General features: G+C 43.0%; 1 protein-coding gene across 8 annotated transcripts; it reads right to left on the reverse strand.

Annotated features, from left to right (window-relative positions):
• Positions 1 to 134: 134 nt before the first annotated feature.
• glrx2 (glutaredoxin 2) lies at positions 135 to 21430 on the reverse strand. Of its 8 annotated transcripts, none has more exons than XM_056758479.1 (5): positions 2022 to 2273; positions 1494 to 1557; positions 1353 to 1416; positions 845 to 1021; positions 135 to 614 (listed from the first exon to the last, which is right to left on the reverse strand). In XM_056758479.1, exons 1-5 carry the CDS (start codon positions 2044 to 2046, stop codon positions 474 to 476), a joined length of 471 nt encoding a protein of 156 aa, XP_056614457.1. In that variant the 5' UTR covers positions 2047 to 2273; the 3' UTR covers positions 135 to 473. The 8 variants fall into 8 exon arrangements, with proteins under 8 accessions (XP_056614457.1, XP_056614460.1, XP_056614461.1 ...); XM_056758482.1 differs by lacking the exon at positions 2022 to 2273 and adding an exon at positions 1659 to 1990; XM_056758483.1 differs by lacking the exon at positions 2022 to 2273 and adding an exon at positions 1659 to 1990 and having other exon boundaries at positions 1484 to 1557.
• Positions 21431 to 22005: the final 575 nt, after the last annotated feature.

Here is a 22005-nt window from a genome sequence, read left to right on the forward strand (position 1 = left end):
TTCCATATCCGTAAATGTAAATACAGTAAACTATAAAAACCTGTGTTTTTGAACAAGAAATTTAAACTTGTATGAATACGAAGAATGAAAATAAACAATAAGTATTTCTAAAAACAATAAGTATTTCCACATAGTTTCTTTTTTTAAAGATTTTAATACTTGAATTAAAATGTTTCTGTACACAAAAGGGTGGTGAGGTAGAACTATGCAGCTCCTGTTAAAAACGTCCAAATAAGCTAAAATACTGTAGGCTACCAAACGTTTCTTTTGAAGCAAAATTGAAGTTTAGCTTTTACAGCAGAACAAACAGCAGGAGTGTATTTTAGTGTGGGACATTTATAACAAAACAAAAACAATAATATATACATACTCAAGTATGTACTTAACCAGAAGAGTTAGGCAGATGATATTTGTACGATAGCAATAATACAGTACATTTCAACAAAACTTGTGTAACCATGCCAAAAACATAATTACGGATTTGACAGAGGTTGGCAATTTTCCGAGCCTTCACAGCACTTTTCAATGAGTGGCAGGAGTCTCCCTTGCTGATGAAGCTGTTTTGTATCTGTTCCCCCTCCAATGCACTGCCCATTGACAAAGACCCTTGGCACCTGAAAGAGTTCAAAAGAATTTAGTCAATATATTCTTACCATTCTAGCACATACTGATTGATTGTTGATTACACATTAATGACATGCTGTATATACCTGAAAATACATACCTTAATAATAATAATAAAACATGGATGTAGCATTGTGCAGTGACTGATATACACCGATAAACAAGTAGTACCAACTTAAACTATCTATTTAAATACAAATAAATAAATGACAGCACTTACGGTTCTGGCACCTGTCATTTGCGCCAAAGTCTCCTGAAGACGTCGACCATCATTGTGTTCATCCAGTTCAATGACTTTATATGAAGCACCGATCTCATTAAATACATTCTTGGCAACCTTACAGTAAGGACATGTGGTCTTGGAGAATATCACAACACAGTTCTTCGAGACGACATCCTATATTGAAAACATTAAGGTTATTTATTGCAGATTATATTTTAGGATGGGTTGTAACGCAGAGGCAAGATGTCACAAGGGCTAGATCTCCGTAGCCTTCACAACAGCAATAAAAGGCATAAAGAGAATTGAAATGTTTTTGATTTTATAATTATTTTACTGTTTGCTGTGCTGAAACAACTGCAACACACTCCTTGTTGTCAGGATTTAAAGAGACGATTCAAAATCATTCTGTAGCATCTCTTGTTAAACCCCAAGACACATGAACATACTGAAATTGACTAAGTGACAACTAGCCCCGGTCTCTCCACATCATAGTATCAAAGCTTACCTGAACAAACTGATTACAGGCCGAGCTTGACAACCCAGGAGCAGAAGATGTGAAGTTCCCCATTCTAGATAAACGACATTAACTTTGTTATAACACAGTTCTATTAACACAACACAAGCTGAGACTCACACCTGTAATAACCTTGTGATGATCACTGGTTTGTACAGAAGACCCGACGAAGATACAAGAAATGCGAATGCAGTTACTGCGGATACAAAAGAATGAGGCCGGCTATTTAAATCAGGCATTTTCCAACAACATCTACTGTCTGGTTCAGGCTAAAGCTACTACAAGTAAAGCAGATACCTGAAAACTTAACAGCCAGACTGTGAGCCGATCAGATCACAGAGGATTTAAACCTTAATGACCTTTTAAACAATGGTTTGACAGCTCTCCCGATTTACGTCACATGGCAGATATGTTATAATAAACAACCTATTATAATTTAAATAATCTAAAAATCTCATCTGTAATAAGAAATTATACTTGTGTTGACCTTAGGATTTGAGGTTTGTATTTGGACAGACAGGCTCTCGTGAACATTTTGACGGGAAGATAACGTAAATCGCTGCTTGAAAAATGAAAACCGACATCAAACGACAATCGATCACTTCTCTAAAATTCATACAATACACATTTTTTGATCCTATGTCCAAAACACACGCGTACCTCTAAACCGGAAACTCATTAGCATGACGTTTAAGACTAGCCCTGCGTTCCAACTGGGTTATAACGCCCTCCGAAGGGCCCTTCGGAGTGACAACAATCATGGCCGCCATATTGAAGGGTCGTACCAAACCGAAGTGCTCATATACCACTTCAAAGGGCACTTCAGAAGGAAGACTTTCGAAGGGTACAACTCATAGTCACTTCGGACTCCCGTGATTCTTTGCGTAGTGACGCCGCCTCCTTAAGGGCGCGGGATGATGACGCAGAAGTGCACTTAGGGATGCGCAGGGTAGAGCTCCACACATACGCTCCGCCCCTCACGCACGGCGTACGTTGCTACCGCCAATCTGGACAACCAACAACATAACACAACAAAAGCTAATTAAATGTTTAAACTGGAAAGTTTCCCCTGGCAATTATATTAATCCGCCACTTGATATCCTAATGATTTAGGGGTAGAAAAGCTATCTCTCTAGAACATGTTTATCTATTAGGGTTACCCTCTTAAGAAGTCTGGATGGGTCATATTTAGATTATAAAATAAAAACTAAATCTTTATTTAACACAAACGACTGTGATTGGCCAATGCAGACCAGCGTTGATAACAGTTACAGAAACAACATGATCATCGCAAATGTATTTAAGGATTTGTTCTTCAGAACCCCAACAAATACATTAATTTATATCAAAAACTGCGATGTGAGTGGTTGAAACCGTTCTCACAAGGTACAAACGTCAGGACATATTGATCGTTTCTATCCTCCTCTTTTTTTTTTAAATATGCAATTTCTTGATTTAGCCACAAGAGTGCTCTATTGTTCAGTTTAGATTAGCTGTTTATTTGATGTTTTTCTGTCCCGTCACTCCAATTTACTGAGCAAAGCTTTAAAACAGATAAAGATAGTAACATGTTTTGTAGGTGCTACCCCTAAATGTATCCATCACAACAGGGGGAACACATCCTGACAGGCGAAAATGTTGTCATATACTCAGCCCAGTAGCACGCCTAATGAAAGAGGTGGTTCTTTTCCTCAGGAAGGCAACCTTTTTTGCCATTTTCCCAAAAATGTAATATTTAATTATAAGGGTGAATTTTGATGAGTTTTTTGCACGAATTTTGTGCTGGATGAGCTTGTTGTTGTAAAAAGCACTTATACTGAAATGTTGCGCACACAATATATTTATGTTCTGTCCAGGGACCAGAGAAAATCAATGCCACAGTTATTTTAAATTGATGTCACAAAAAATGATATCTGTAAGCTTTTTTCCTCAAGGCACATTTCCAAAAATGGCCACCGGTCCCCCCAATCCGCCACTTGATATCCTTATGATGTAGGGGTAGAAAAGCTATAGCCTATAAATTATTTATTTATGTTTATCTATCAGGGTTACCCTCTTAAGAAGTCTGAATGGCTCATATTTAGATTTAAAAAAAAACTAACCTAAATGAAATGCTCGTAACATGCTGATTAATAATGCTTAATGTAGAAACGTTATGGATCAGAACCCGTCACAAACCTGGATTACAGCCCTTTATATTATTGGAATCATAGGAAACTTTAAACTGATTCATCGATAATTTTACCTTAAATTTGCTTAATTTTCGTGTTAACGATAAAGAATCAATTTATTTTGGCTACCTGATGCGGTGTCTTCAGCTCAGCGCGTTTTTTGGCGGGAGAGATTCGGCGCATGCGTAGAGGAAGGGGTCTCGAGTACTTTTGGCGCTATAAATATGTTATCGTCAACATTGAAACGTTGCGGCTGGTTTTGAACTATAAAAGTAGGTAAAATCATACTGCTTAATGTTGGACATGCTGTGAACAGATTTCTAAAATGACTTTTCATTGAAATGGGGATAAAACCGTATAAATGGGTTGTTGACAGACTAATATGCAAATTTTGTTGTGACGGAAAAAAAATAAAGATAACGCTTTCTTATGCTTTTTTATTTGATAAAAATAAATATTAATAATATAAAACAATGCTTATATTAACAGTTTGTTTTCTAAATTTGGCTACGTCACACCCTAGTACATAACTACCCAAATAAGGGAGAAATAATGAGTGTCGTTTTTCAACCATAGGCTGCCGCTGTGGCATTCCGTGAAACGTTTTAAAACGTAACAAGGGCCGTTTTCTGTTATGTGATCCCTTGATATTTCCCCCTTTTATGACAATTGATTTAAGGCTGCTCCATAATCTCTTCTCAAAAGGTGCCACCTTGCCGTTTGCTAGACAGAGCCAATTGATTTTTAACCAAGCCTTATGCATTAACCAACAAGAATTATGTCTGTTCTTGTAACTTTCTAAAGCATCAAAGATCCAATTTATGTTTATTTTGTCAGAACAATAATACATGTTGTGAAAACCCAAAAGGACTGCCATAAACATATTTTCTTTCTTTCAGAATTGCAGGAACAAAAGAAACTTTGCATTATTTATCGGTTACATCGTTTAAAGTTTAATGGCCTGAACTTCATCCGCATTAATATTGTTAAAGAAAGACGACCAGTGTGTCCTCAACTTTCATTTGGTGTCACGGTACACTGTATTTAAAGGGCCACTGTAAACAGTCTCCATCCTTAATTTTTAAAAAACCTCCCTTTATACGTTCTCTGTTCTAACTTTAACCTAAGTTAAAAATGCAGTCTTCTAAGGGATTTCTATAAAAGCGACATAAATATCTTTATAAAACTAAGACATAGTCCTGGTTAACGCTAAGCTGCGTCTGTGAAAGCGGGCCATAGAATTTTGTGATCAAAATGAGCAAGAAGATACTGGCATTTGCACAACACTGCAAAAAATGACATTCTTCCAGGGTCGGACTGTGAAGCAAAATCGGCCCTGGATTATTCGGCCCACACTGCCACTCTACCATTTCTGTCGACAAGGGGGGGGGTTATGTTTGCTGGCATCGGATCTCCACCATTTTTTTCGACGGGGGGGATGTGTTGTATCTAACGTGTTATTGTGTTACATGCATATGTGTCCTACTCGCTAATGCCTTCGTGTTGCGTGTATTCGTGTTTATCACTCGCCAATCTGTCCACCCCAAATGTCCATTCCGGCCCCATTCATTAGCGGCCCACTGGCCGGTCCGCCCCTTGTCACAGCCATAGGCCGCCCCTGCATTGTTCCGTAGCATTTTTGTCTTGTTTTTTAGTAGAAACGTCTTAAATTACGGACCATTTACATAACAAGAAAAGTGACCTAAGATATTTAGTCTTGTTTCATGAAAGAAAATATAAGAAGAGAGTAAGAATAAGCCTCAAGAAAATGTTTTTCAAAAGAAGAAGCATTCTTAGATAATGTAAACTTGCCTCTGTACACTGTAGTAAGCTTTGTGAGCATGTTTTTATTGCTCTTATGCTTTTTGTTGTCCTAATGTTTGACCCAATTGCTTCCACTGTTTACTCAAATTGTAAGTCACTTTGGATAAAGCGTCTGCTAAATGACTAAATGTAAATGTAATTCAAAATTATAAATTAAATCTATAGTAAGTTACTGGAGTAGTGTCTCAGAGATCATATGAGTTTTCTTTGTGAAACTAATAAACAAAAATCAACGAAAGAACGAATCCAGATTACTATCACCGTTTCCAGTCTATTTGATGTTATTTAAATGTGTGTTGACAAACTTGGAGAAGAATGTGTGTGACTCTTTTTAATAAATGAACAAACCCTATAATGGTTTGACTATTATTAGTTTCATTAGCATGCTTTAGACCAGCATCCTCAATAATCTCTCAATAATACCTTAACCCTTTTCATGCAAATGCTGCATACTTTTCTCGGAACCATGCAAAAGTCAATGTTGCCTTCCCACTTCCCTTCTGGGAAACAGGTGCAACCCACGTGTCACAAATTCACGACAAAATCCTGCTTACAATGCACTGTCTTGAAAGTAATGGCCGCCATTCACAAAATCGTGGCACAATTATCTCAACCCCTAAAAACGTAATTCCCCACCCCCATGCAGGGTTTCGCACTACGCGTCTGACGGCCGTCGCCCACGCGCTCCACAGTAAGGTGTCGCCGGAATATGCCCGGCTGATTTAACGTCTGTTTGCTGCATGCATTCGCGGGCAGCCATGTAATCAAGCAAGAAGCGACTGCCCTCATAAATCACAGTCCCTTGCGGACAATCAACCCTCGCTATATAGAGGCAGGCAGTAGTGAGGCCACTGATTACATTCACCGCCTTATTAAAACTAGTGCTGGCGAAGGAAAGGCGGGTGTCTTTTTATTTATCGTCGCACGCTTGTTCGGGATCTGCCGCCCGCTCTTAAAATGATTGGCGCGGTGATGGAATGATGCTTCAATTGAGTTCACTGGAGGAGTGGGTGCTGTCCCAATAATCTCTCGCCTCACTGAGCTGTGATTCCACCCTCCTGTCACAGCCAACTAACGTCTCCTTCCCGAGAAAGTCCGAGAAGCTTGTTTCGCCGATGCGCTTTGGCATTTCGTTAGAGAAGGTTACTGCACTTTGTCACGTAAGGGCTCGTCTTGAAGGACGTCATCGCAACTTGCATGTCGAGTTGGGCTTGATCGGCCTTTATCACTTTAGACGAATAAAAATCTCTGCAACGTGCCAGGGCCTGTCAGATGTCCTACACGCATCTAGAAGATGTCTGTAAAATGATAGAGGAGCTATTCATGGCTTTGTTTTGGGAGGCATGTTCAAGGGTGGGTGACGGCTTGGAATTGGCACGCCTGAGGGAGGACGGTTGGTTGCAGGTAGCCTTGGTGTTTAGATTCACAGAAGACTCCAGAGTAACTGGGCTGTTGCATTGCCATGGTAACAACCATTGATCGCAGAGTTGTGGTGGAGGGGAGTGGCACCAGCAGAAAAAGTGACAGAACACATCACGGCTCTCGAGAGAGATAGAGAGAGACTGTTATGTGAAATAGACCAGACACCTGTGGTGGAGTGAGAAAAATAAATGAAAGACTGGTTTAAATAAATGCTCAATGAAACACGGATGGAATGAAAGTCCTTTTAATAAGAAGAATTGTTTAATTGTTAAATTCAGAATGAAGAAACTGGCCTTGATCAAAAGATGACAGAAATGTAATTATTTTGCCATGAAAACATATTAACGGTGAATGATTTATAAAATGGCAAAAGATTGCTTCAATGAAAGATGCATTATAGGATATATGTTTGGTGCATGAAATGTAAGGCTCAAAAATATATACTGTACATCTGTAACTGATGGAAATATGCAAATTTGAATCTACTTCCTTAAAACGTGCTTTAGGATGCCATATACTGTAAGCACCATTTTTGGTTAAATGGTCTTATGACGAACCTTTAACATCGGAAGAACCTTTCTGTTACACAAATGTTTCTTTGTTGTTTTAAAGAGTTATTTAGAAGAGTAAATGAGAAACAAGTGGTGCTTATAAGAACCCTTGAGTGAATAATTCTTATAGAACCAAAAATGCTTCTTCTATAACAATGTGGTGAAGAACCTTTTGTAGCATCTTTTTGAGAGATTTATTTTGTAGTTTAAAATACAATACATTGAAACTCAAGGTCATGCCCCATGTTACGAAAACAAATACACAAAATTACATTCTTCTCAGTATACAAGTTTTGGCAATAACAGTGATATTCATAACGTCTTGGTTACGTATGTAACCTCGGTTCCCTGATGGAGGGAACGAGACGTTGTGTCGAGAACGACAGATGGGGTTCGCCCTTGAGAACCAATCAACTCTGACTACTATAGAAAAGGCCAATGAAATTTGGCGAATGCAATTTGCATGCCGGGCTCCGCCCCCGGAAATCCGGTATAAAAGGAGGCCGGCGTGCAGCATTCACTTACCTTTGTTCTGAAGAGCCTGAGACCTCTCAAACTGCAGCAGAATACGATACGTGTTCGTGGCATAAGGGACACAACGTCTCGTTCCCTCCATCAGGGAACCGAGGTTACATACGTAACCAAGACGTTCCCTTTCTGTCGGTCTCTCGACGTTGTGTCGAGAACGACAGATGGGGTTGCCTATGGAAAACGCCACAACGCTGTATCGCGTCACAATCTCTAGCGAAGCGACGGTAACAAGCCTGGGCATGTCATCTCGAAGCTTTCGTGAGACTGTAACCTTCCAGTGTGGTGGTCGGGGGGTTCCAGAGCTTTCTTGGAGAAAGATGGGTACAGCCCTGACCGGTAACTTTCACGGACGGGGCCTTAGCTCTCTATAGGCGAGAGGCCGTCCAGATCAGTTTACACCGGGTAAGCGCGACTCTTAATCAGAGAAGCGCTACAGAGGCCACCTCCTACCCGTGGGGAGGAATATGGTGGATATAGGTATGGTCTCGTCCTTGGAGGAGAACGCATGGAACGTGCGGACTGAGTAGTTAACCGCGAGGTGGAGGCCCACCTGGGGAAGCTCATGGGTTACCAGGAGTGGGAACCATTCTCATGAGGATACATCAGACGGAACAGCCCACGGAGGGGGTGTTACAGACGTCCGGTAGCACTAGGTCCGGTTAGAGCTATCTGTGATAGCTCACATGGTATCCCGGCCTAAGGGGGAAGGCTGCTCTGCCCAGCCAGCCCCCAGGGGGTGCTTGTTTGGTGATGGATGGAATGCCTATTCTTAACCAGTGTCTGGGTAAGAAGGGAGGCTGGTGAGGTACCAGTTTCTTAGCGATGTGTTCGGGTAAGAAGAAAAGGTAAATAGCACACTGACCCAACCTGTTAGAGGGTGGAAAGGTGCTTTCGCAGGCATACGCCCCCCCGGATGCCAGTCCTACATGTCGCCACGCAGGACGTGGGCTGACACCGGGTTTACGCGAAGGTTGTTAACCCTTGCGAAGGTGTTTGGGCATAGCCCAACCCGCAGCTCTACAGATGTCTGCTAGAGAGGCGCTTCTGCCAGTGTCCAGGAGGTGGCTAAACTCCGTGTGGAGTGAGCCCTCACTGCCAATGGGCATGGGAGATTCTGAGATCGGAATGCCGTCGTAACGGCGTCCACGACCCAGTGCGCCAGCCTCTGTTTGGAGACAGCCTTCCCCTTCTGCTGTCCTCCAACAGACACGGAGCTGGTCAGAGCTTCAGAGCTCTGCGTGCGGTCCAGTACGTACTGGACACAACACTAATCGGGTTGGGTCTTCCTCCCCTATGGGGAGCGCCTGCAAGTTCACCACTTGGCCCCGGAGGGAGTAGTGGGAACTTCTTGGGCACGCATCCGACCTGGGTCTCAAGATAACGTGAGAGTTTCCAGGGCCGAGTTTAAGGCAATCCAGGGACACGGAGGATGCTCGGTGGTCCCCTACCCTCTTGAAGGAAGTGAGCGCCGTCAGGAGGGCCGTCTTACTCTATGAGGAAGATCGGAACCTCCGAGGGGCTCTTTGGGGGGCCCTGAGGCTCCCCAGGACCACTTAGGGTCCCAAGAGGGTATGGAGCGGAGATGAGGCGGATTCCGCCCTCTCGCTGCTTAGGAACCTGGTGACCAGGTCGTGTTGCCCTAGAAACTTTCCACCGACTGAGTCGTGATGAGTGGCAATAGCGACTACATACACTTTCAGTGTGGAAGGGAGATGTTAGTCTCCAGTCTCGTGAGGAGGGGAACACAATCCTGATCAAGCACCTCAGTGGGTCTTTCTCGTTGAGAAAGACACCAGGACGAGAAGAGGCACCGTCTAGAGGCGTGTAACCGCCTAGTAGATGGGGCCCTAGCCTGGGTGATGGTCTCAGCCGTATAGGGGGAGTAGCCATCTTAGGATCTTCTCGTCCCGTCTCGAGACCAGACATGGGTGTTCCAGAGGTCTGATCTGGGATGCCAGAACGTGTCCTTCCCCTGAGAGAGCAGGTCCTCTGTCAGGGGAATGGTTCAGGGGGAGTCGCTGTCCAGAGCATCGGCTCTGAGGCCAAGTGCGGTTAGACCGGTGTGGTGTAACCAATAACACTTGGTGCTCCTGCTCCCTGACCTTGCACAGAGTCTGTACAAGAAGGCTCCTGGGGGGGGGAAGGTGTGCTTCCGCCCATCCCGCGGCCAGCTGTGCGCAAGGATATCCGTGCCGAGGGCAGGGACTATCAAGCGGGCAAATGGTGGTGTTACGGGAGGTGAACAGGTTTTACCTGGGCCTACCCGAACAGCCTCCAAATGAGCTGGACTGCACGGGGGTGGAGTCGCCACTCTCCACGAGGCATAAACTGGCGAGAAAGCACGTCGGCTGTCTAGTTCAGTTTGCCCGGGGTGTGTGGCCTGCAGGGAACGAGTCACCTGTTGACTCCACCGGAGGAGGCGTCGAGCAAGTTGTGTTTAGCTGCTGTGTGCGAACGCCACCCTGACGATCTGTATTCGCTACAGCTATAGTGCTGTCCTCGGAACAGCACGTGCATGTCTCGCACGAGAGGCCGTAGCCTGCTCAGTGCAAGTAGCATAGCCCACAACTCTTGGCAATTGATATGCCAGCGCAGGCGGGGGTTCGTCCAACACCCCACCTGCGTGCCCGTTGCACACTACACCGCACCCCTGCAGGGAGACTTCAGTCGTCACCACGACCTGCCTCATAACCTGCTCAGAGGGACCTGAGTCCGTCGAAAAAGTCATAAAGACTAGGGGTTATGGTGCGTCGGCAGCAGGGCGGCATCACCATGCGCCTGCTGCCGGTGTGCCACGCTCTCCTCGGAACTCGACTCTGAAACCAGTGTTGGAGCGGTGTCATGTGCATCAACTCGAGGGGTATTAACCCGCGAGGACGCCATGTGTCCCAGGAGCCTCTGAATTGTTTCAGGGGGACCGCTGTCTGCCTAAAATGTTCATTTCAGACAGTTCAACACTGGTTGGGCACAACTGCGGACAGGTGTGCCGACATGGTGACAGAGCTGAGTTCCATACCGAGAAAGAGGATGCTCTGCACTGGGGAGAGCTTGCCCCTCTCTTGGTTGACCTGGAGTCCCAATCGACCTAGGTGCCGGAGCACCAGGTCCCTTTGTGTACATAACAGATCTCGCGAGTGTGCCAAGATAGGCCAGTCGCTGAGATAGTTTAGTACCCGCTCGCCTTCCTCCTCTCAGGGAGAAAGGGCGGTCAGGGACAGACCGAAAGGGAGGACTCTGTACTGATATGCCCGCCTCTCGCACGCGAACCGTGGGAACGGCCGGTGTCGAGGAGGATCGAGACATGAAAGTAAGCGTCCTTCAGGTCGATTGCCACGAACCAATCCTGACACCTCATAGATGTCAGGACGCGCCTCTGTGTGAGCACCCTGAATGGCAGCTTGTGAAGGTGCTCTGTTCAGGGTACGCAGCCTTTGGGGGCAACCCGCCGTCTTTCTTGGGAACGATGAAGTGCGGGTGGTGACCCACCGAACATCTTGGTTTTGAGGGACGAACTCGATGCCTGTTTTGCCAGAAGGGTGGTGACCTCTACCCGAAGTACGGAGGCGTCCCTGCCTCTGACAGAGGGAGAGATGATGCCCCGAAACTTGGGTGAGTCTCTGGCGAACTGGATCGAGTAACCAAGACGGACCGCCCTCATTAGCCAGCGAGACAGTGTGGGCAGCTCTCGAGCTCCCAGGGACTGTGACAGGGTGACCAAGGGGACGGTCTGCTTCATCATTCCCACGGGGGGTGGTTCGTCGGCTGGCGGAGCTAACCATGTCGCGGGGAGTCCCCGGAGGGAAGGTTTTTGCTCCGCCTGCTTACCTGCCTGGCGGGACAACGGCACGCACTGTCGGTTTGAGAGTGGTGACGGCTGTCGTATGTGTACGACCTCACGCCTCGCCAGGGTGTGAGGTCGGTTCACCGAGCACAGTCCAGTGGAGTGTGCGATCGGCTGCAAGTAAACCCGGGGAGAACAGAAAACTCAGTGAGTAAGTGGGCGCCAAGCCCTAACAAGGGCCCGGCTTTGGTGACGAGGCAGGAGTCGTCCCGTACCGACCGATCAGAGCCGTGGCTGTGAAGGTTCGGGCCCGATGTTGTTCTCCCTCGGGTCTTCCCGTCAGTGTCCCTTCTCGCGAGGAGGTTGCTGACGGGGTGGAGGTTTCCCCCTCGACCTCTGCTTCCGGGGTGCCGCCTGTGGGGGCACAGGAACCGGAGCCGATGTCGAAAGGGTCCTGGGTTGCAGGGAAGCAGACGTCACGTGAGATCTCGGAGGCCTGTAGGCGGCCGAGTCGCGGCGTGAAAAAAAAAAAAAAAAAAGTGGTTAATTGCCACTGTCTGCTTCGCCGTCAAAAAACTGCTGAGCGCAGTCCTCGACGGTGTTACCAACAACCCACCCTGCGAGATGAGTGCATCAAGAAAGCGGACTTCCTTGCTGTCACTCTTCTGCACAAGGTATAGCCGGGGGTGTCTCTCCTGGACCACTACCGTGGACATCGTCCGACCCAGGGCCCGTGCCGCCGCCTTAGTCGCCCGTAGAGCGCTGTCAGCGGTGGCACGGAGATCCTGCATTATACCCGGGTCGGCCTTACCCTCGTGGAGCCCTCTCAACGCCCTGGCCTGGCGGACCTGCAGGATGGCCAAGGCATAGAGAGAGGAGGCAGCCTGGCCCGCAACATCGCAAGCTTTCGACACCAGTGATGCCGAAGTCTTACGTGCTTTGGACAGTAGGAGTGGTCGATCCCCCCCCAGGTGGTAGCCGTCCGCGGCACAGGTGCACCGCAGGCGGACGTTCCACCCGGGGGATCTCGACGCAGTCCTTGGCTGCCTCACCATCGAGGGAAGTAAGGGAGCCGGAGCTGGTTTCACTGGAACGGTCCGTGAGTGGAGCGTTCCAAGTTTTACACAGCTCCTCATGCACCTCCGGGAAAAACACGGCACCCGGGGTGGGCGCGGTTTGCACCGCGCACCGACCTCGGGAACCACGTATCCCCGGGTTAGCACGGATGACATCACTTCTGCTTCCTCCTGAACTCGACCGCTGGGGGTGGAGTTTGGATTCGGCAGAGTCGGATGCCAGTCTCCCTCCGATGCTGCGAGCGACATCTCATCTACGTCACACATCGTTTCCGAGTGTGTGCGTGAGGATCCGGACGGTATGCCACCGCCGGTTGGGGAACGTTCAGAAGAGCGAATCGGGGTGCGATCGGCCCGTGAGCACTTGGCTGGCGGGTTTACGTTCGCAGAGTTCCCCGTATCACTAACGCTGCTAACGTGGGTGGTCATCGGGGCCGTAGCCACAGATGTCACAGCCCGGGTAGCAGACGAAATGGTGGCTGGTTCCCGTAGGAAGACAGCCACCCGTGACCGCAACTTCTGAATGACAATCTGCCCGCAGTGCAGGCAGATGTGTCAACGAACGCTGCTTCAGTGTGCTGGACGCCCAGACACCTAATGCAGCGATCGTGTCCATCCCCCTCCTCGATGAGGGTGCCGCACCCAAGAGAACAGCGGGACATGCCGCGCTGGAGAATGCTCAGTCAGTCCTGAAAAGGACTTTTAGAAAAAATCTCTAACACCTCCGGAACCGCCGAGACGCCCAGGGGAAGGTCGCTGCAGGAAGGGACGATCCGCTGTAACACGTCGTAGCACCAGCGTGTAGTTGTAGAGGATTGAATCCTGAGTTGTACTCATGAGCGATGGCTCTGAAGAACAAAAGGTAAGTGAATGCTGCACGCCGGCCTCCTTTTATACCGGATTTCCGGGGGCGGAGCCCGGCATGCAAATTGCATTCGCCAAATTTCATTGGCCTTTTCTATAGTAGTCAGAGTTGATTGGTTCTCAAGGGCGAACCCCATCTGTCGTTCTCGACACAACGTCGAGAGACCGACAGAAAGGGAACCATGATTATGATATTCACAACCATAATATATGAAAATATTGAAAATCATTCAGAGCCAGTTTTTGACACTTAAGAGCCGATGGTTATTCTCTTGTGACTCATTGGCCAAAAAAACTAAATAATCAAAATAAAAGATCTGAATTTTCTGAATCTGAATTCTCGATTTTCTTAAGTCAGGACTAAGCCTTGCACCGTGTCTACACAGGATGCATCCAGTGTGGACAAAATCTGAAATTGTAATAGATTTTAATACGTTTCTAATGTCTTGTGTTGTGCCGCGTCGGCCCTGTCACGTCCGGTGTGGACACGGTGTCAGGTAAACTAGTTTAAAAAACAAACATTAGTGTTCGACTTGAGACAAAACAAACGCTCTGATATTTTTTCAGATATGCCATTGCAAGTTGTTTTCTATCAAAACACCTCTAATATTTAAGTTAGTCTGGAACTAGGCTTAAGCCCTGTCCTGGAAACCACCCCATATTGTGATAATATTGTTATCATGAATTGTATTTTGCCCATTGATAATCTTGTAGTGAAACTGAGAGCTCTAATTCATTCAACGTGTCCTAAAATGTTTTAAAACATTTGTACATATTTGACAACAATATGAAGAATAAGCATCGCAGCCCTCTGGATCGTAATTGAATTGCATCGTGGTGTGCCTAGAGATTCCCACCCCTACAGGAAAGCTTATAGAGCGACATTATTTACAACACTGGTAACAAACTATTGTGCTTATCTACAACATGAATCGCGAACAAGAGTTTTATAGTGTTGCTTTAAGCGCTTAAAGACAGCACAAGCAAAAAATTATGCTGAACTAAACATTGGAAGTCAAATATGAACTATGCAATAACCCCGATTAACTATATAAGTATATAAGATAGGACTGAAACGAGAGATGTCATTTCATATACAGTGCGATATTCCGTCTAGAGGCAGCAGCTGAACTGTTACCCGTTCAGAAAGACCCGGCAGCGGTGATATGAGGTGACGGGGGAAACTTGTCACTTACCTGTGATGTGTTTTACTGTGAAAAAAGATTACTGAAGCACCGATAAGGAGATGCTGCAAGGTCAGCGTAATTCCTGCCTGAGATAAAGTAGTCAAGCTGTTGGCGGGCAGATGGAGGCTCTGAAGCCAAACTGATAAAAGCTCTCAGGATGAGAAGCTGTAAGGTGGAAAGGTACCGATAACTGAGATGGGAACAGGACCACCTATTTGTAGAGGAAATGAAGGTGTGACAAATCAAGTGACAGATTGATAGTAACTAAGAGTACTTTCAAAGTGGTGGTAGATTTTATATAACATAGAGACTTGGGTATGGAGGTCTGGATGGCGTCAAATCATGAGTTGTTTTAGGGGGGAATGAAGTTATGTATTTTTTAAATAACATCACAAAATGTGGATTAGAAAGATAATATTCTCCATTTTTTTATTCCATCTTGAGTTTAAGGCAGGATGTTTGGGCTATGAACCTACTATTATTTGAGTCATTTCTTCATGTGGAACTTTTGATTCACCGCAGAACAAGCCTTGTCCTTTTGTATAGCAGTGAAGCCTCCATGACATATTGCCTTTTCCTCCCAATCAAACTATGATTCACACTTTTTCCACACCTGGTACTGTCCAATTATAGCGGCGCTTCACTTGGGTGGAGGTATCTATTTCCCCCAGCGCCTCTTTGGGGTGTATTTCATATGCCGTCTTGAATGGACACTAGTGGATTACTGAGATCAAGAAGCTGTGAAATCCCTTCTGAGACCTTGAACAACCAGGATCACTAGTGTGTGCCTTTTCAACAAATGCCACCAAGGGCAAACCATCCTTCCCGAATACAGAGCGGAAACCCCCTCCACACGAGTCCACTTAAGCACACCGGTGGAGAAAGAGCCCTCCTTTGCTACTGTATTGGCTTCAGTCGGGAGTATGTTCTCGTTTTTGAATGAATTTTCAATGCTTTTTAAACACTTTCAATTTATTATTTTTATTAATACTGATAATATTTTTTGCAATATTTTTGCATGCGCAATAATGAAGATTATATCATTAAAGGCGCAATCTGTAACTTTTTTTGGTAAAAATATAATCATGATTTTTAAGTTGAGCTTCACTTGGGTAGAGTTTTGCTGGAAACGAAAAGATGCTACTGTGTGGTTTAAACACAGATGGCGATAAAGAGTCAAATGAGGAATAGTGAATCAAAGGCACACCATGCAAGACTTTTTCATTGAAATATCCAAAAACCACTAGCACCTGTTATACTGTATATTTGTTAACATGTGTACTAATATTATCCCAAATGTTCCTAAATATAGCTGGGTTTTCATTACAGATGTGTGCAAAAAGATACTTTTTAAATGGCAATGAAAAAATATTTTGACGTTATGTAACCGAAATGTAGATTTTTCATGTCACAATAAACTGTTCTGGCCAAAATTCTTTGCGATTTATGTCGGGTTGCCAACCAAGTTAAGAGGTGCGTACCGCCACCTACTCTGATGAAGTGTGAAGAGAAATCGATCCCAAACATATCACTTCATCTAATATGAATATATGAATTTTTAGACACCATGTGACTTGTAATGCGACAAAAAACGTTTCCATTGCAGTTTTGTGGAATATTCCTGTATTGAATTGGCTAAAAAAACACCTCATGTAAGCAAACATTTTTTGGATATATGGACATTAAATTAAACTACCCATCCATGTCTAAATTTAGTCAGGTATAGTGATTCGGATGTAATATTTTCAACACTCCTCATGTTACTATATTTGATCTCTTATTAAACATTATGTTTCTCTTTGCCATAAAATTAATACAAATAATTTTCCAGATAAAGATCTGGAAAACATCTGTCGTGTTAAAACTGTGTAAACGTCTTAGACTAAAGCAATAAGCCTCAAGAACTAGTGGGTTACAGTGTCAGCTAAGGGCGTATTACAAGGCAGTTTACATACATTCTGAATCATAAACATAACACAGACACTTTGCGACAATTCCGAAATCAGCTTTGTGATCGTTCTCTAACGCTTGGGATTCAGAACAAGAGGTGTTTTCCAAAAAAGCCACATTTAGCAGTTCTGACGTATATTGTGCAATGCAGAGAAAGTAATTTGTTTTCTCTGTCATTCCTGGATGCGCCCATCCGAGCTTCCCACCACCGCTCGCTCCCAACACATTGAGCAGATCCGCTTTATTTATGGAATGACAGATGGGCCAATTATCATAAAACCAAGAACGGTGCCTTTTGCTTTTCAAACAGTTGACTTCATTATCCGCAAGAGCGGAGGAGAGGATGGAGAGATGAAGGAGGAGAGAAAAGACGGAGGAAAGAGAAGGGAAAAGATTGTGAGCTTCATACCTCTGGAGCCTGACCTTGCGAAACAAAGGTTGCCGCGCATAGCAATAAGTTCTACGGGATGGAGAATCAACGAGGGGCTAGAATACAGCTTGCATTGTGATTGGCTCTTTTAACTGTGAGAGGAAGTCTACCTTGAGCGGAGTGAAGAAATTTCATAATTTTTGCAGAAGACACAGATGAATAGCTTTTCATGCAAAAATGAGCAAGTCTATGAGGACCCGGGGGATACTATATGTTCTGCTCAGGAGACTTAATGGAATTTACCTCAGATTCTCAAGAGGAGCTTTAAATAGAGGCAAATAAGACATGTTATACAGTAAAATTGAGTGAACTTGATTTTTGAGTCGGTAATGTAGAAGAAGGCTTTGGCAAAAACCGCATTGTTGTTGCCAACACACACTCACTTTCAACGGATCAATTGTAATTTATTTTCAGTCTAATGCAATTTACTAATAAACTAGTCAGCTAAAATATTCTTAATACACCAAGGCCGTCCGATATTGAAGAATAATGTGACATGCAATAACTTGCTAAATAATGTTATTTAATATGTGATGCAATAAAGCTTCAAGTTTGCTAAATAAATTTAAATTATACTAAAATAAATATAAAACCTACACAACTGTATTAACCTAAATTAAATAATAATAACCTGAATAAAAAAAAACTGTAAAATAATATAACCAATATACACTCTCAAAAGTATTCATAAATATTTTACGATATGGCTAATTTGTATGAATTCTTATGACCGTATTTGTACGTTTTACTACGATTTGCTTTTGTGCAAGTGACATAAAGGGTGAGGTTGGGGCTTCAGTATTTCCTTTTTCTAATAATCGCACGTTTTTGTATGATTCACATACGTATTTATCCGATTCCGAATTAGCCACATTGTAAAATTCCCACAAATTCCCATGAGATCTGGTTCATATTCATGTTTCACATTATATCTGAGAAACAAAAGCATCTCTCTGTCTTGCCAGTCTATCTTCTCGTAGCATCTGGTTAAAACTTTGACTATATACATTTAAAAAATTGCATTATGCAATAAATTTCAACATAACCTCGCTATGCTTCTAAAACGTAGTATGTAAAAAACACTATATTTTTTAATTGACAACATAGGTCTACTGTGTTGTCAAATTTTACAAGGACTTTTTAATACGTTTTATTGGTTAGATATTTGCAAAACCCAGTGACAAACATAAAGGTTGACCAAAAATAATAACACAAAAAAATATCACAAAATATGGAAATTCATAGTTTAAGTACAACAGCATGCGATATATTTGCTATGGCCAAGAATTATTCAATCTGTTAGGCTCAAAATATAATAATTGAATAAAATGAAACATTTACTGATTTCAATGTAATGTGACAGTCATAAAATGCCACATTTGACGACACTCTATTGTGTAACAACTGCTATTAAAAGAAAACAAACAGCACTCCCAGTTTCATTCATATGATTAAAATTGCGGTTTAGTGAACGTCTGAACTTGTCTGACCTGTTCTCCACATACCTTCCTCCGCCAACTCCCAGCAAGCTTAAGGGAAATCCCTCCAGATCGCATAATGAAAGCTGTGGACATTAGAGGCCTTTTAAAGACCTCAAGGGAGCTCCGCGCTCCCTCATTCAACTTCTGCAAGACACTCCAGATTGACATGCTTGCTGGTTATATTATATATGCTGGGGCAACCAGTCAACCTTGGAGTCTTGCTTGAGCTGACGGCTTAAATTTGTAGAGGGGTCTGCCGTTACAACCAGTGACGTTACAGTAGATATAAGACAATGTATCTTGGGAAGTGATATGTAGGGGATGAGATCCTTCAGCAATCATTCAGCATGAAAACATGAGATACTGTATATGACAGCTGAGATTGGCAGAGGGTATTTTTGGAGATCTTTAAAGCAGATCTTATGTCGGCACATGATGTGCACGTATTGAGAAGATTTTTGATTTACGTTTGTTCTTGACAGTCTCGAACAGTTTGAACCATGACGGTTTTGAAGTTCATGTGGATACTGAAGGTCATAAATTATGAATTCACTACAAACCGAAGTGCTCTGGGTTTTTCGTGTGGCGTGGACCCTGTGGACCACTAAATCAATCAAAAACATGATGAAAGATTCATGGTAACTTGCTGTTTGAACCCCTTATGGTAACATGTTAAAAGATACAAATTCTTTAAGAAGATTTTTAGAAAGGAGAACCACTTTTTGTGATGAAACATCCCACTGATATTAAAGGAGCCGATGGTTATGATATAGGACTTTCTTTGTATAACTCACAATATTTCACAAAAATGAACACTACAGATCGAAAGTTTAAGAACACTTTCAAGAATAATAAAAACTCAAGACTAAAGCGAACTGTGGAAATGATGTTGCAACTAAAATAATAATCATAAATATTTTTTTTATATTTAGCATTTTCAGTCTAGTTACCTTGTGCCTACAGAATTTGCAGAAATGCTTTTGAAACAACATTAAAGTAGTTATTCTGTGCTCTTATTGGTTGCTCCGCATTATTCAGTCAATGTCATCCATTTCAAAAACCTTTTTTGTGAAATAAAATGTAAGAACACATAACATCGAATTCTTACACACATTAAGATCAAAACCTTAAGATAATGATAAACATTTGTGCTTTTAAACTTTTCACCGGCAGTTGATCACATTTACTTGGTCTACATGGTCTATGTCAGACCTCATGAATATTTATTTCATGATTATTTTCTATGAATAATTAATCAATAATATCTGAAAAAAACATTACGGCTTTTGCTCTTTCTTGTTGCAGCCTAGCCGCTTTTTTTACGTTACACACAATTTTGTATAAATGGAAACTGTATTTATTTTTGACTGTGGTGGAAGAAATATAATATATATCCCAAAATATATTACCCATAGGCAGGGCTGAATGTTAACTTTGCACATTGCACCGACGCTACAAAGGTTTACAATTTTGTAGCACAGTACAAATATAATAATACTACAGTATACTGCATTAAAAGTCCTAGATACTATAGCATTTCTGAATCTTACTACAGTAAATATTAGAGTATACTTAAACTACAGTTTTAACTAGTTTGCCATAGCAAATACTATAGCACACACTAGTATTTTTTCATTGGAATTATCAGTGTCCCAGGACTTTTACTTTGGCGATCGTCACAAAGGACTGTAAATCACTGTCCACAAGCACTTTGCATGAATGTTGTGCTATTTGTGAGCTTTATATGCGTGGTGACGTCTAACGCCCCCACCAAAGGAAGTAGTCGCTTTTAGCAACTTGTCAGCAACCACCGTTTTTAAGACACAATAACGCTTTAAAAAATCCCAAGCGGGTTATTATTGGTGTTATTTATGTCATAAAATAAAACGTGAAAATATTGAGAGGTAATGTTTACCACAGACCTTATTTAGAGCGATTTACCAAAAACCCATTCAAAAAACCCATGGACTTTGGAGTGTCAAAAAATATAAATCGCATCCAGGTTTTGCACACAAATATATGTCATCTCCGAGCCTTCCTACTAACCAAGAAAATGTTTGACCCAACAATTAAGGATTAAAACGTCATCGTGAACATCATGTTTTGATCCAATGTTTTGGTTTTGTCCATTTTTCACCCAGTATTTTTTCAACTGTGTCAAAGTACAACCTCATTTACATTAGCTGTTAACCAAATGTGTTTTCCTTATCCTGCATATAATGTATCAAACAAAGCCGCTGGGTAAATATGATGAATTATGAAAAAGTCACCCATTAATTGTTGTAAAAACTCTTGTGTTGTGTTCTTCAATGATACTCGGTTCTATTCTATCATTCTGTCAATCCAAAGAGTCGGAATCAGGGATATAGCAGGAGAGGAATGTTGTGGGAATATTTTCAACTAATGTCAGCCATCAATCGTCTGTGACATTTGATATTTCAAAAAATGAAATCAATGTGAGCATGTCACTGCGTTACAAATGGTTCGTACTGTCTGAAAGAATCTCTGAGGCAATAAGTCATTGAGCCTCCAGTAATCATTGGGCACACAAGGCCATTATGTTGTTTCTAATTCTGGTTTCTTATTGCTTCCAAATGGCATACAACGTTAAAAGGCTTTTAAAAGATGGTTCTTTGCTGCCACTAAACATATATCTGTGTTAAAAACAATGTCTAAGTCTTGTCAGCCTTTTCAAGCGCCTTTTATCGGAGAGTTACCTTGAAAGCTAGTCCTTCTCAGCCGCAACACCTCAAAGCAGATCAACACATTGATTTTTCCATTCGGACATCTCCCGGAAAACATAGCCATTATTGGTAAGAGAAATTGTGGTCTTTAAAGAAGCTGGTCTAGGACTATCTCCCATCACAACAGTTATACTTTGTGTGATATACTTTGAGCGGTTTGGTAGCCTTGTGAGGAAACTATACTTACCAACAGTTATTTCAGTTAAATAACCAAGCTGACTCATATGAGAAGAAGACGTATTTAATGAAACGCCCTTTATCAGAATAAGGATTAACAAGGGCGGTTATTTACTTAAGGACAATGAAGAGCTTTTAATTGTTCATGGAGCATTGTCTTAAATTCCTCACCTGTTTCAGCACGGACAAATGATGAATGGTTGGACTCTTCCTCATAATACCTGACAGATCACAAAGTTGGCGGAAACTTTAAGGCGGTGACTTTTTCATAGCTCAGGACATTTGATGGGAGTTTTCAGTTGAGTTTGATTTAACTATGAACTTAGTCTTGTTTCTACTGAAAAGATTACCAGAACAGAAAAAATGAGACAATTGCTTCGGAAAAATATGAAGAGTATGAAGATGTAAATTGAGTGTAGATTGTTGAGGTAAAATAATCTGGATTTGGGTCAATT

Source organism: Triplophysa dalaica, chromosome 10, assembly GCF_015846415.1.
Source record: "Triplophysa dalaica isolate WHDGS20190420 chromosome 10, ASM1584641v1, whole genome shotgun sequence".
In the NCBI taxonomy this organism is placed as follows: Eukaryota; Metazoa; Chordata; class Actinopteri; order Cypriniformes; family Nemacheilidae; genus Triplophysa; species Triplophysa dalaica.

Excerpts from the sequence above, each read along its gene's own strand:
- glrx2 (XM_056758478.1), bottom strand. The coding sequence starts at position 1,600 with ATGCCTGATTTAAATAGCCGGCCTCATTCTTTTGTATCCGCAGTAACT. Across the intron at positions 1,022-1,352 it reads CCTGTAATCAGTTTGTTCAG|GATGTCGTCTCGAAGAACTG; the intron begins GTAAGCTTTGAT and ends TTTTCAATATAG. Across the intron at positions 615-844 it reads AAATGACAGGTGCCAGAACC|GTGCCAAGGGTCTTTGTCAA; the intron begins GTAAGTGCTGTC and ends GAACTCTTTCAG.